This window comes from Callorhinus ursinus, unplaced genomic scaffold, assembly GCF_003265705.2.
Source record: "Callorhinus ursinus isolate GAN/ISIS: 27379988/994484 unplaced genomic scaffold, GSC_fseal_2.0 scaffold8, whole genome shotgun sequence".
Lineage (NCBI taxonomy): Eukaryota > Metazoa > Chordata > Mammalia > Carnivora > Otariidae > Callorhinus > Callorhinus ursinus.
In genome coordinates, this window is record NW_027397070.1 from 10,234,437 (window position 1) to 10,250,282 (window position 15,846).

Below are 15,846 nucleotides of genomic sequence, written 5' to 3' on the forward strand. Positions count from 1 at the left end.
CAAGAATTCAAAAATCCTAAATGGAACAATGAGCTAATCTGAACTGAATGTCCACGGTGAGGGGGCAGGTGCAGCTGGACACCTTCCAGGAGGCTCCTGTTACTAACCAAACTGTGGAATGTTTTTGGTACTGAAGCTAATCTATGTTTTTGTTTTTTTGTTGTTGGTGGTTTTTTGTTTGTTTGTTTTTGTTTTTGTTTTCGTTTTTCATCGGATGCGTTAGAAAACCCTAGGACAGAAGATCCAGGACACAATGGCAGGACACAGTGGGTCTGGTCCACGTGACCTGCTCTCTCCCGAAAGCGGAAACCTGGTAAGGCAGCTGGAGGTCAGGATCAAAGAACTGAAAGGGTGGCTAAGAGATACAGAGCTTTTCATCTTCAATTCCTGCCTGAGACAAGAAAAGGAAGGAACAATGAATGCTGAGAAACAACTGCAATACTTTAAGGTAATAAAAAAACAATCAAAGTTGATAAAAAGCTTTCTTTATGGTAGGGATGAAATATTTATCAAGTACATGAAGTATGATACCCATGTATCTATGTATCACTGTGCACTTAAATGTTTCCTTGGATTTATAGACACCCTCTACATTTCTTGTATGCTAACGTCTGTGCGTGTATAAAGATGAACATTAAGCCTCTCAAATACACATTGTATAGGGGAAATCACTGCTGCTTGTGTGTTTTGTGCAGTGCCTGTGGAGGGAGGGCTTTGATAAATTAAAAGCAGACCAGCAAACACTACAGATTACTGAGGACTTTGAAAGGCAGACCTAAATGTTCCATAAATAATGTGGCTAAAAATACTTCCATAAATTGATATGATAAAAGCATGTGATTTAATTGAAGACCATTAATGCTAACAAAAGGAAACATAATTTTTACATACGAGAGAATCAACTATTTATGGAGGGAAGAAAGAGGTTCCTCCATTATAGGCATATTCCATCGTAGAAAAATGCCAGCCTTAGCCACACAGCTGTGTGCGTGTTCACTGTGTGTCCATGAAGAAGAAGCATTTACCCCATTGGTTTCTGTGATTTATGCAGTATCTACTCAAAAACAGTTTAGAATCCAAATATTTTCTTTTATTGCCTATGCTCATCTGTACTACTTGAATCCTCCTGTAAATGCTGTGATTATTTGGACTCTGAGGTCGGTCTGAGGCTTTGGGGTTATAGGATATGAACTTGGTGGCAAGAAACCTTCTGGCATGAATGGTCTCAAAGAGGAGAAAGGGGAAAACCAAGAAGGAAAGAACTTCTTAGGCCCAAGCAACTGTTTCTTTGCAAAACCTTACAGGACCAGGTTTTATTCAACCCCCCCACACCCCACCCCGTGCCCCGCCATCCCCTCGCAGCCCTGCAATCTTCCAGCATTCGATCAGAGAATTTAGTCCCATGTGGTTCACCTTCCATCTGCCAGACAAGCAGGATTACCTTGCTCACCTGCACAGCCTAGGAGGAGCCCTCAAAGGTAAGACCACAATACTTCCCAATAAACTGCCTGCATCACACACCTACAGATTGTTTTGGAAACCTCCTCTTCTGCCATTGAATTGACAGGACCAAACTGGAAATTAAATGAAAGCCTCTTCCCAAGGCAAATGGGTTTTCCTGCCTAATATCTGATATCCAGAAGATTTCTTATTTCATCTCTACTTGTCTTGCCCTCACCCCCATTGCAGGGAGATGGCATCTTCAGATATTTGAACACTGTGTTATTTGAACAAAACATGCACCTTATAAAGCATCCTGGTCATCAGTAGGCTGGATGATGTGAAATATATTTTTTCTTTATAGTATCTATATCACAGCTTTAGTGAACCAGTTACTGGCTCCAGATAGCTGTGTGACCTTGGTCATGTTTCTTGTATTATCCCTTGGTGCCTCAATTTCTTCATCTATAAAATGGGATAGTGATAGTATTTATCTCACACAGTTATGAGTTTACATACATAAATTATTATTTCTACTTTTTGTAATGGTGCATTTAAGGGATAGAAATCTCTTAATACTATAAACTCCAAAATGTTACATAATAATTGGAAACAATAACAGGAAGTTTGTTATTACAATTATTTATATACCTGCCTACCCCCATATCTCATATTTAAAAGCAACCTCCCTCCCACTTTTGTTATTATTATAAATGGAAGAACAAGTGGTTCTGCATTAATTTTGCTGACGCTTCCAAAAGACATTAGTTTTATGCTTAAGCTTTGTATAGGGTCATCAACATGATTTTCAGCTATCCTAGAAACAAATACAAGAGTCTCTGAAACAGAGAAACAGGGAGAGACAGAGAGAAGTCTCTAGACTTTCAGATCATGAGATAATTCCTAGGTGTCCTAGTCATTTGCTAATACTTTCTAGCCACTGTGGAAATATCCACTACACCTAATTCATGTGCATTTTAGTGCCTGAAAATAATCCTAGAATTTTCATTTCAAAACTACCAGGGACTGTCACATGCTTTTTGCTATTTTATTTCTTTTTTTCGAAGACTGTTTTTCTTAGGGCATTTTTATGTTTTGGGGGTCACTATTCATTAATTAACTGCTTTTATACCCTACTCTTGTGTAGTTAATTGTTTTTAAAATAATATAATAAATACAGAGAATTTTCTACCCCTCCCCCAAAAAGGTAGGACCTTGATGATAATGTTCACCTCCTCATATGGTTTCCCAGCCCTCTTCCATCCCCTCCTCTCCTAAGATAATCGTGAACCCAATATTCTTTGTGCCCTTGCTTTCCTTTGATAGGAAAGAATATTTTTTATTTGAGAGAGAGAGTGCACACAAGCAGAGGGAGAGGGAGAAGCAGACTCCCCACTGAGCAGGGAGCCTGACCCAGGGCTTGATCCCAGGACCCTGGGATCGTGACCCGAGCTGAAGGCAGACACTTAACCGACTGAGCCACCCAGGTGCCCCAGGAAAGAATATTTTTTATTTTAGTTGTTTTTAACTTTTTTAAAAGGTAATCATGCTGCATGTTATCTTTTAAGACTTCCTTTTTCATTTAATATTATAATGCCAAGATTCATTCATGTCATTGAGGATGGCTGTAATTCACTTACTTTGCAATTGTATGATATTCCATTGTGAGTATATACATGTATCTCATTTAATTCTAATAGCAACCTATGAAGTTGGTATTAGGATCTTGATTTTGCAGGATGTGTCTATGGGAACAGGTACATGGAGGTTAAGTTTTGTGTGTCTAAGGCCACATATAATGAGTGGTAGATTTAGGTTTTAAATCCAGGGCTGTCTGACTCTAAAGCCTCTGAACTACTATGCAAAATTGATATTTATTGATATTTACTGAATGCCCTTCAGTGCTAGATGACTCAAAGGGAAAAACGGGACAATTAAATGTCACTATTTCTTTGTGGTTGGTTTATCAGTCACAGTCTTAAGCAATTTGGCCAGAATACAAATAGTTTCGGCTACTGAAGATCTTGGGAGGTGAAAATATTTGTGTTTTTATTTTACGTTTTTATCCTGTATCAGTGTAAACTTCTTTGCCATGTGTCAGTTTTTAAATTGAAACGTTCCAACTTTTTTTGAGCTTATGGAGCCCTGGTAATTTTTCTCTACCACTTGAAACTTCAGTCCTTTCTAAAGTTTTGACCTTGAGGAGTTTGATTAGATAAGCTAAGGGGGTCTAGCATGATGGCACTTCTTTTTCGTTTTGTAAGAAAGCTGTATGCTTGTCTGTTGGAATAAATGTCTTTCCTCGCCAGAATTTTAAATGTTTCTGAACTGTTTACTCTTCAGCACTTAGTTTATGATTAATCAAGTGTTCTGTATATTACCACATTCACTGGATGAATTAAACCAAATGTTTGTAATATAATAATAATGTAACGTAATGTTTATAACCTGCCAAAATCATAATTGATAATAAGCATATGCAGAATAAAAACTTTTTGCTTACCACAAATCCAAAGACCAGATCCCCTCTGCCTTTCTAAGTGATAAAACCTCTCAGGTAAGAGTTATTAGAGAACCTGTACGTGTGGAACTCTTTGCCACATTGCTCCTCTTCTTGTGTGTTTCCAAAGGTCTTCTAATGTCATTGGTCATACTGCAGACAAGCTCTACCCACAGGACTTAGCTTTATGATTCTCCATTCTCTAAAATCTCAGGCTTTTAACAGAATGAATTCCTTTATATGCCCCCAGAGTAGTGATAGATAAGCCACCGTGCACTACCCAGGAGAAAGGGGTGGGAGGGTGCTGCCTCTAAAAAGGAAAACCCATCACTTTGTAGGCACAACTGTTTCCTTCTTAGAGTTTAGTCTGGGATGAAAGAAAGGATTAGGATCTCAAGTATTCAGAAGAAGAGGAAAAGCAATTGTGGAATGTATTCTTTTTCTTGAAGGAGAGTAAGTGTGATAAACGTGGGATTAGACACAAGGCAAAATTCTACCTAAGAAAGAAAGAGTAAAAGCCCAGCATGGGGAGACACGCAAAGGTGTGAACCTAAGACCCCTGGCACAGAAATGCAAAATCGTCAAGGAGTGAACACACCATTGCAATCAAATGTGGAGAGCATGTCAGAGATTTAATGAGGTCAGCTGGAAAAGGGCCCGCTAGAGCTATGTGTGTGCAGCTTCAAGGCCATTGGCTGGAAAGCACTACTCTTTAATGATGACCCTTCAAAGAAAAAATAATTGCTTAATCATATGTTCCTTGTATTCCATAACCAAATTCATTATTCTAAAGACTCAAATTGGGGAGAAATTATTCAATACTAGCTCAAAGAGTCTGCGACACTGGACTAGGCCCAGAACCAGCCCGGGAAGGACAAGTTTAGAGCTGCCAAGAGGCTTTGTCTTCAAGAAGGTGAATGAGAGGAATAGATTTGGTGAGCTCGGCAATGATTAATACCCTGCATTTGCTTAGCAATTTAAATTGGACCAAGCATTTTTGTCCAAGCTAGTCTACTTAAACCTTATAAGGTGAAAATTATGATCACTTTCTTACGGGTGTTTTTATTTATTTTTATGAATGATGAACATGAGAGGTGGAAAAGTCAACATGACTTCTTTGAATCCATGCAGCAACTAGCAGCAGAGACAGAGCAAAAGCCATGGTCTGCAGGTTCAAATTCCAGTATTCTCCCAACCGGTCATTCACCGATCCTTCAAAATAAACATTGAAACCTTGTTGTCCTCTAAATCAAGGGTTGACGAACATTTTCTGTAAAAGGCCAGATAATACAGTCTGCCACAGTTACTCAACTCTGCTGCTGTTGTGGAAAAAGCGGCCACCAGTAATATGTCAATGAATTAATATAGTCTGTTCAATAAAACTAATTTACAAAACTATTTACAAAAGCAGGCAGTGGGCCAGATTTGGCTCTCAGGCCTTTGGTTCCTGACCCTGCTCTAGATTACAAAAATTATCATAAACATGGGAATGGCTACCATCTGCATCTCCTTTTGTGAAAGGAGGCCATGCTGGAACTACAGTAGGAGGAGCGAAACGATCTTTAACAATTTGAACAATGACAACTAACACTTACCCATTGTTCATAGGATGTCAGTCACAGTTTCTAAATGTTTTACCTGCATTTGTTTATTTAGTCCTTACCACCATCCTGAGGCAGGTATTTTATTATGCCGTATCTCTAGAAGAGAAAATGGAGGCAGGGAAAATTGAAGTAATTTGCTTGAGGTCATTCAGGGAGTTAATGACAGAGCCAATAGTCAGGCCTAGTATGTCTATTCCAGAATTGGCCTCTACTTTGTAGACTCAACAGTCCCTAGGTCAAAGATCTATTTCTGAAAAGAGAAAAAACACATTAACTGGTAGCCTACTTTGTTCCTCCTCCCACTTCTGAATACTTGACAGCCAGCTGAAGGAAGTCAGTAAGTCAATGTTTTAAATCTTGGAAATCAAAATTTTGGGGGTAGAGTCTTTAAAAGGATGTCAAATTAACTATTAAATGTGCAGCATTACTAAGTAATTACTCTGAAAAGGAATATCACTAATTTACTTTAAAAAAAAAAAAGAAGATAAATAAAGGAGCTAAACACAGTTCACATGCTGGAAGAAATATTTTCCCAAATCACACTGTGTAATTTCCAGAAGTAAAAAATTGGACCAGTCTAGCCAAGACATTTAGAGGGAATCTCCCGTGTCCACTATAACCAATCTCAAATGCCACCATATATAATCACACTTCCTATGTCCCCTACTACCCATATTTTTAAGACAGAAGAGAATATTTTAGAAGTTTTGAAATAAGTGAAAGGAAGCCATGGTTCCTACAGGTCTGGGATCATCCCTGTTGCTCTGTCCTGGAGCCATTACAAACTTTGTAATGATGTTGTTGGCAAAGCTGCAAAGAATTATAGTGATTCAATCTGGCTGTGATAAAAGCATGCGAATGCTTTCAAAATCAACAAACATCAGACAGGACTTAATCTTTTCTATATGTCTTAGATAAATTTTTTTGAAAAAAGCTATTATATTAACCAAGTAAGTTCATCAAAAGAAAGTACTGAATTCAGCTTTTATCAGATATTTTTTTTCCCACCGTATATAAAAAATCCATCATCTAACACTTTAGTAATTTTAAGTAACTGGATACAATCCAGAACTGCCTTTAAAAAAATTTGGCTGGGTTAAGGTTTAAATTCAAATATAGATTTAAATAAATGTTATATACACTACCATCTGGGGGTGGTGGGAAGACCCACAGGAAATTTTTACAGGCAGTCCCAGTGCAGCCTTTTAAAGTAAATAAAAAGGAACAACAGTGGCCTAATTCTTTCTGAGCATACCTTTTACTAGAAGAAGATGCTGCATGATTTCTATGAAGGGGAATGAGTTGAGGATACAAAGATACAGCTGTGTACTCAGTTCATATGTGTCATTTGTATTACTGCTATCAGGTAAACCAGATTCATGGACATTAAAGGCTGCAATGCTAATCTAGAAAGATGAGAGAAGTCTTACCCATCTTTATGGCTACTTAGGAAATCAACAGAACTGCATTTAGGCTCTGAAACCAGTGTGATTAATGTTTCTATTCCTAATTCTTCATTGATTTCTTAACATTACTTAATGTTATTTTTATTGTTAATAAACTCAGGTTAGGAAGCTACTGGGAGAACAGAATTGCAAACTTGTCTCCATGCCCTCCACTTATCGAAGTGTAGGATGGGAGCAGTGCATCTGACCCATAATAGTGAAGAGGCTTACACCAATGGGTTCAAGATGCCTGGATTTATAGCGGCTCTACCTATTTCTAATCCATGATCTTCCTTAAAGCCCTAGGTTTCTCATCTTAAAAATGGGGATAACAGGGGCGCCTGGGTGGTGTCCGACTCTTGATTTATGGCCCAGATCATGATCTCAGGGTCATGAGATAGACCCATGTCAGTCCTCTTCTGTAACTTTAGTACATTATTCTTTTACAGTTTACCAATGAATGGTATTTATTGAGTACCCTCACTAGGTCGTGTTGGTTGGCAACATTACGATCCAGGATTTCCAGCTATGTGATCTTGGTAAATAATTTCTTTTTGCCTGATATTCTTTTCTTGTAAACTTGGTTTTTGGTTTGAAAGGATTCCCTTCACCTCTAGCATTCTGTGACTCTGTAGTAGGCATCTTTTTCCTTTGATAAATTTATTCAATTATAGATGACATTTAATTCCTCTACACAACACTTTCGGTCTGGCACAAAACTTCCAAAACATAGCCCATTTTGTGTACCAGGAGTCGTGTTTTACTTCATTGAGAATGATGCTTCAGAAGGACAAAGGCATCTTTTAAACCAGAGTTTATTGCCTTTGGCGCTACAGTAGCCAACTTTGTCTTTGTACCCATTTCCTTTCTAACATTATATCTTTATAATTTGAATAGAGATGCTGGTCTAAACGGGAAAGAAAAGGTCTTCCTAATTATGAATTTCAATCGGAATGGTGGCACAGGTAACATGAATAGATATGATTTTGTTGTTTTATACATCATCGGGACTTGGTTGATTTAAAAGTAGAACGAACTGGGGTGCCTGGGTGGCTCAGTCGTTAGGCATCTGCCTTTGGCTCAGGTGATGATCCCAGGGTCCTGGGATTGAGCCCCGCATTGGGCTCCCTGCTCCGCGGGAAGCCTGCTTCTCCCCCTCCCACTGCCCCTGCTTGTGTTCCCTCTCTCACTGTGTTTCTCTCTGTCAAATAAATAAATAAATAAATCTTTTAAAAAAATAAATAAAAGTAGAAAGAACTATACCAATAAATTGTTGGCACAGTGATGACAAGGTCTGTGAGAAGCAGAATACAGAAAACTCTTGGTTAAAATTAATGACCAGTGGGGCGCCTGGGTGGCTCAGATGGTTAAGCATTTGCCTTCAGTTCAGGTCATGAACTCCAGGTCCTCGGATCCGGGATCGAGCCCCGCATCAGACTCCCTGCTCAGTGGGGGGTCCGCTTCTCCCTCTCCCTCTGCCTCTCTCCCCTGCTAGTGCTCTCTCTCTCCCTCAAATGAATAAATAAAATCTTAAAAAAAAAAAAATATATATATATATATATACACACACACACACACACATACATATATAATTAATGACCAGGGTGAAGAGATGGAGGATTTGAATCTAAGACAATGAACCAGAGACCCTGCCCTCGCTTTATTCCTTTCTCATCTATTAGGTGCCTTGAAGTCCTTCATGATGTATCTAAAGGCATAATATATCCTTGCCTGTCGTTTTGTTGTCAATTTTTTACCATATTGTTTTAGGTGAATTTTTTATAAATTGTATTCTAATCAAATCTGAAGATCTATATCTTTTAATAAAAACACTAAGCCCATCACATTTAGTTTCTTGATTAGGATCGCCGATCTTTTGTTTCATCATGTTCATTCATTTATTCATTCAATAAATATTTCTTGGACACCTACCATGTGGCAGGCACTGGGCTGAGTGTTAGCGACGCGTGAAGCCTACACTGTGGTCTTGTTTAAATATTTTGCTGTGGGGCGCCTGGGTGGCTCAGTTGGTTAAGCGACTGCCTTCGGCTCAGGTCATGACCTCAGGGTCCTGGGATCGAGCCCCACATCGGGCTCCCTGCTCGGCGGGAAGCCTGCTTCTCCCTCTCCCACTCCCCCTGCTTGTGTTCCCTCTCTCGCTGTGTCTCTCTCTCTCAAATAAATAAATAAAATCTTTAAAAAAAAAATAAAAAAATAAAATAAAAATAAAATAAATATTTTGCTGTAAGACATGTTGTTTTGTTCCTTTTTACCCTAGTAAATTGGAATTTTTAAAACATATCCTTTATATCCAATAACAATGGATTGACTTCTTACTGATGCCACTTTTAAAATGAGAAATAGACTTCTCTGCACCTTTACCCTATTTATCCATTTTTGTTGATATAATCTTGGATTTAGTTATTAGCTATTATTATTACTTTACTAATATAATTACATTCTTTCTCATACTTGCAATAATTTCTTTTGATGTTTGCATTGTATTTCATAAGAATATGAAAAATAATTCAGAATTAATTCTTCATAATACTCATTTCATTGCTCAACATCAGTTTTTTTAATACCATGGTTTTCTATTTTCTTAAAAAAATTACTTTTAGTACTGTTATATTGTCTTCTAATAATTTTTATAAGAAAAGTACATTCTTAGTATATTCTCCAAACATGCAAGGGCATGTCTGAAAATGTATTTTGCTTAAACTTACATATAAACAATAGCTTGGCCAAATATAAAATTTTGCCACGGGGAATATAACCTTTGACCATCAAAACTGCTAATGATTCTTTTGGCATTTATAGTTATAAAGGAGAAGTCTGATTTTTGTTGCTACATAGTAACCTTGTTTTTCCACTTGTATATGACTGGGTGTTGGTCTTTTTTTATTTCTTTTGCTGGGGACTTGGTGAGTCCTAATTGCTTTTGAAAATTGAAATTCTGCTTTAGATCAGAGAATTTTACCTATTGTTTATCACAAGTTCTCCATACATTTAGTTCCCTCGTTTTGGAAATCCTATTCTATGCATTTTGAGTCCCCTGGATCTTTCTTTCACTTAAAGAAATGTATTTTTATTTCCACTTCTTTAACAGGGACTTTTGGTGGAATTTTCAAGGCTGTTTTGCAGTATCTAATTTTGTAGTTTGTCTTCATTGCAATCTTTAATTCACCAAAAGTTCTTTTCATCTTTGTACAATCTTTGCCGATCTTAATTTGTTTCATTTTCAGAAGTGCCTACCTTGGTGCCATGGATGCAATATCTTTGTGCATATTTTTGAGAAATGGATTAAAATTTTCTAAGGTTTTCTCTTCTCTTGTATTAATTCTGTTTCAAAAGGAGTCTATTAGTCTTTTGCTTTGAGTGTTCAGATTGGACTCTCCTTTGAACTACAGTGTCTGTTTGTGTATGTGTTGGTTTTTCTATGTCTCTTTATTCTTAAGGAGGGAGTTTCGTTTTCTGGGACTGAGTGTTAAGATAGGTCCTCTGAGAGATTCTGTAAGTAGCTTCCTATACAAATATTTCAGGCCCAGATAAAAAGGAAACAAAATTTCGATTCCCCTTAGTTTTATTTAAATTCCAGAATGAGAAAAATATAGACCATATACAAGGGATAGCAAATTGTCTATTGATACTGAAGCATGGGGTATCTACATATCTAATATCAGGTGAGGTTGAAAGCAAGCTAAGGGGGCATCTTCAGTGTCCCAGAGTAGGAGAGTGGTCTTGCAGAGTTGTGTGTTCATCAGCTTTGAGAGAAAAAGCCCCATTGGAAGGTAGCTCTTCTGTAACTTAGGTGATAAGTCCTGGGGACTTGAAATAGTGCAATTATAGTGAAAGATAGGAGGCTGGATTTAAGAGAGACCTCTGGCTTAGAGATGACAGGATTTGGGAACTGCTATGCTGGTAGGGATGCAAAAGTAGAAGGCCTTCTCAAGACTCTCTCCCACTAAGAGCCCCTCTCTTCCTGGAATGCTGTTGCTTCTGTCTTCAGGTCCCCTTTAAATAAGGAAAAGAATTGTCAACAAAAAGCATTGGAAGTAATAGAACATGTGTAAGGATAGAGGGATTCTGGTAACTAAAAAGAGAAGCCAGTTCAAGATTATTTGGGAGTGTGGATAAGGATATTTTAAATGTATTCAGTACTTTTCTCTTATGCAAATACCTGTGTCAAGTGTTGTGCTGGGTACTGGGGTGAACCATCCTTTGTCCTCTTCCAAGGAACACATAGGCTAAAGGGGATAATAACAAGTCAACAGGCAAATAGAATAGAATGTGGTAGGAATTAACATAGTGTCCTGGGGAGGGGCAAGGAAATTCCTAGAATGAGTGACTCTAAATTGAGATCTGAAGTGAAGGAGGGGAAGAGTGAACAGAATAGTGTGTGCATGTGCCTCGAGGCCGGTGCTTATTTAAATGTTATTCTAGTGTGTATAGGTAGGAATCTATGTGTCTTTGCAACAAACTAGAGTGTAAACTTTTTTTTATTTTCTATTTCTTTTAGAGCAATTTGAAGTTCATAGGAATATTGAGGGAAAGGTACAGAGATGTCCCATTATACTCCCTGCCCCCACACATGCACAGCTTCCCCCATTATCAACTTTCCCCACCAGAGTGGTACGTTTGTCACAACTGATGAATCTGCAATGATGTATCATGATCACCCAAAGTTCATAGTTTGTATTACAGTTCACTTGATTCTTACATTCTGTGGGTCTAAACAGCTATATAATGACATGTATCTGTCAGTATGGTTTATCATACCAAGTATTTTCAGTGCCCTAAAAATCTGTGCTCTGCAAATTCATTCCTCGCCCCTAGCCCCCTGCCCCAAACGCTGGCAGTCTTTTTACTCTTTTTACTCTGCGTAGTTTTGCCTTTTCCAGAATGTTATATAGTTGGAATCATACAGTATGTAGCCTTTTCAGATTGACCTCTTCCACTTAGTAATATGCATTTAAAATTCTTCTATGTCTTTTTCATGGCTTGATAGCTCATTTCTTTTTAGCACTGGATAATATCCTATTGTCTGATTATAACATAGTTTATTAATCCACTCACCTACTGAAGGACATTTTGGTTGCTTCTAAATTTTGGCAGTTATGAATAAAGCTACTATAAATATCCATATGCAGGTTCTTATGTGGACATGAGTTTTCGGCTCCTTTGGGTAAATACCAAGGAGCATGGTTGCTGGATTGTATGGTTAAGAGTATGTTTAGTTTTTCACTGTATCTGTATCTTTGGGGTAAATACTTCGTAGTGCAATTGCTGGGTCATAGGATAGCTCTATTTTTAACTTTTTGAGACACCTCCATACTGTTTTCCAAAGTGGCTGTACCAGCTTGCATTCCCACCAATAGTGTAAGAGGGTTCCCCTTTCTCCGCATCCTTGCCAACATTTGTTGTTTCCTGCCTTGTTAATTTTTCCATTCTAACTGGGGTAAGGAGGTATCTCAATGTGGCTTTGATTTGAATTTTCAGAGAGGAGGGGGGTGAGGGGATGGGGTAGCCCAGTGATGGGTATTAAGGAGGGCACCTCTTGTAAGGAGCACTGGGTGTTATATGCAAATAATGAATCATTGAACACTACATCAAAAACTAATGATGTACTATATGGTGACTAACATAACATAATAATAATAAAAAAAGAGTATGTTTAGTTTTGTAAGAAACTACCAAACTGTCTTCCAAAGTGCTCATACCATTTTGCATTCCCACCAGCATTGAATAAGAGTCCTTTTTCCACATCTTCTTCTGCATTTTGTGTTGTCAGTGTTTTGAATTTTGACCATTCTAATAGATATGTAGTGATATGTCATTGTTGTTTTGAGTATAAACTTTTTAAAAGTAGGACTATCTTAAAATATTTGTTTTGCATACCCTTCATAGTACCATAGACAATGTACCTTAGAGTCACTAGATACTCAAGAAGTACTTAGCCAATTGCAGACTTTATCACGAGACGGGACTTGAGATCACTTAGCTAGCTCAACCTTCTTATTCCAAAGGGGGAAAAAAAAACAAGTCTCTGATATATTAAATGACCACACAACCAGAGCCAGATTGCAGCCCACATCTCCTGAATCCTAATCCAGGCCATAGTCTGATAATACCAAACCAATGATTTCATACGAGTTAATACCAATGTCTTTGCAATTTCTCACAACTCAATTTTAAGCCTATCTCATTTGGTGAGTAGAAATAAAAAATGATCATTACAAGGGACATTGTGATTAATAGGAAATGTAGAAATGCTTATTAATACTATGAAGTTTTATTTTAAAGATTATTAAAAATACATATGACAATAAACCAAGGCTCCTTTGGTATTGGAATTCAGAGACTTACCATCTTGACCTGCAACAGCTTCTCATTTCCAGGGGCTTTACTCTCAGGAGTTCAACTCAGTGTTGAGTTTGCTCTCATTTTCACCTTCTGTTTGTGTTGTACCTCCATATGAGGAGCTTAAAGAGCTTTAGACACATTAGCTCATAATCCTCCCAAAACCTCTCTAAGATAGGATGGAGGCATAAATCATTATTCCCATCTGGAAAAAAAAAATAGCCTAACTTATCTCTCTTAAATTCACTGATGCTCTAAACTGTTGATTAAATCCTAACTTATATCCTGTATATTTAGAATATTTCATTCTCTTCCCCAAGGATATTTTTCTTTCGTTTTGAATTTAATGTCATGAAGATAAGTGTAAACATGGATCAGCAGGTCTGGTTTTAGAAGTTCCTTTAAGAAATGCAGGATAGGTGGTAAACCAGGTTCTTCCTTCCCCTCATGCTCTCCTCCTTTTCTCAAAATGTTCTTCTCCATTGCCCTTCCATCATGACAGGAGAAATGACTTTTAGGAATTGGAAGGATGTTTCAAGACCCATTCATTCCTTTATCTGACAGCCAAGACTACCAGCAAAAGAGCCAATGGATATCCATTCAACCATACCATCCTAACTCTCAATAAAACATTGGTGCAATGGACTTCACAGCTTTATGAAAGCAACAATGGAAGTCAACTTTTCAATTTTGTGTGCTTTACTTAGGCATGTGGTTCTCACTATAATGATTTTTGGAGTTAAGTTTTGAAGATGTTAGAACATGAACAGAATATGTGAGCAGAATCTGAGGCCAAGCAAGGTTGATTCATACAAATGACTGCAACAAAACACTTGTCCAATTAAAGTAGTTTCCTACAGTTCAGGACAGTGAAGGGAAAATAAATAAAAATGATAGACAAAATGAAATTATTCTCTCACCACTAGAATTTCACCAGAGAAAATGAGAGTCAACTTGCAACTGACTTGAGAGATACTCAGAGTCGTATTTTACTATTTTTTTACAAGTCCATTGTAGACCACCACATGATCTTTTTCCTATCTCTTAACAGAATAAGCTTATGTAATTTAAAAAAATAAAAATAAACAGCACCATAAAGAAAAAAAAAGAATAAGCTTATGTAATAATCTGATGCCAGAAGATCTTAAAAGCTAAAGGATCATTGCATTGTAGAGAAAGGGTATTGAGGGCACATAAAAGTTACATGATTTACTTGAGATCACACAACTAGTTATTGCCAAACTAGGAGAAGACTCTAAGTTGTGTTTTTTTCCCTCAGTCCAAGTTGCTTCTCAGATGTTCAACTGGAACACCTTCATGCTCAGATGACGTATATTCTGCCTTGCTGCCAAAATATTAGATGGGATGAATGAAGGCACTACCCCCCAATATATTCGGTCATCTTTTAGGGAGCAAACAAGAGAGAGATGTGGTGTCTCAGAAGTAATGAAAACAGAATCCTCTAAAATGAGAATTAACTTTATTCAAGAAAATGCTCTCAGAAAATTCTCCTGGAGTCTGCTTCATATTTTAGCTATGGGAATGTTTAAAGAATGAAGTTCTTATTATATTTCCTTTTCACAAGATTCTGGAATATTGCTTTGAGCTAAGTAATCATTATAGCAATTTACCAGTTGGCTAATATTTAGTCAGCATCTCTCTACTACCTAATATAATGGTTGAAGAGTGTTTTGCTGTTATATGTTAGTTAAACTTCTAAACGACCCTGAGAGTGTGGTTAGTATTACTGCACATCTGGGAATACTGAAAAGGAGTAGAGTTGCCCTGGGTTTCCACCACAAAAGCAAAGGAAAGAGCTAAGAAGCAAATTCCTAGTGATCCAAACTCACAAGAAAATGCCCTATTTGGATGCTATAAAAATAAAGTCAGAAATACGAAGTTTTAGAGCTGTCTATACCTCAGTCTCTTCCAGGTCAGGGAGAAGTAAATGAGTCAACAGAAGGGTCTTTCCAGTGTTGACTTTTTGTCCCTAGTATCATTTTCCTCCTTTTTAGTGGTGTTATTCCGCAAAGCCTAACTCTCTTCCTGCATTCTTATTGTGTCCCAAGTGTTCTTGAATTCATTTATTTCCCACCTGTAAGATTCTGGAATAACAGGAATATTTCCCTAAAATACCAATTCCTAGTTGTTATACGTCAAGTAACACTCTGAGCTTTTTAACAAGTTCCAAGAGTGGCTTCATAGGAAATAAACAGTATGTTACTCAGAGATAAATTTGGGAATATAGGGTCTGATAGAGGAGAGGGGTAAGGAATAGTCAGCTGTGTATAGACGAGAGAGCTAGAAAAATACCATGCAACAGAGCTGAGTGAGTCATGAGACCACTTAGTTCAATAGTCTCTCCTCTCCTACGTGTTCCGCACTATCCCTGGAAACTCCTCTTAGGCCATCCTTGCTTCTGTGTTCTCTCACTTTCTTTTTCCTTGCTTTTTCTTGCTATTTCATTCTCTGGGTACGATCTTTACGATGATCCTTC

At 37.6% G+C, this 15,846-nt stretch overlaps 1 protein-coding gene across 4 annotated transcripts in view; it reads left to right on the forward strand.

The window, feature by feature from the left end:
* The window catches only part of AKAP6 (A-kinase anchoring protein 6), a 584,567-nt gene that overhangs the window by 492,496 nt on the left and 76,225 nt on the right, over positions 1–15,846 (forward strand). For all 4 annotated transcript variants that reach the window (XM_073895064.1, XM_073895063.1, XM_073895065.1 and 1 more), the window contains one exon: positions 224–448. In XM_073895064.1, coding sequence (XP_073751165.1) covers positions 224–448 — 225 coding nt within the window. The remainder of the gene's footprint in view (positions 1–223; positions 449–15,846) is intronic.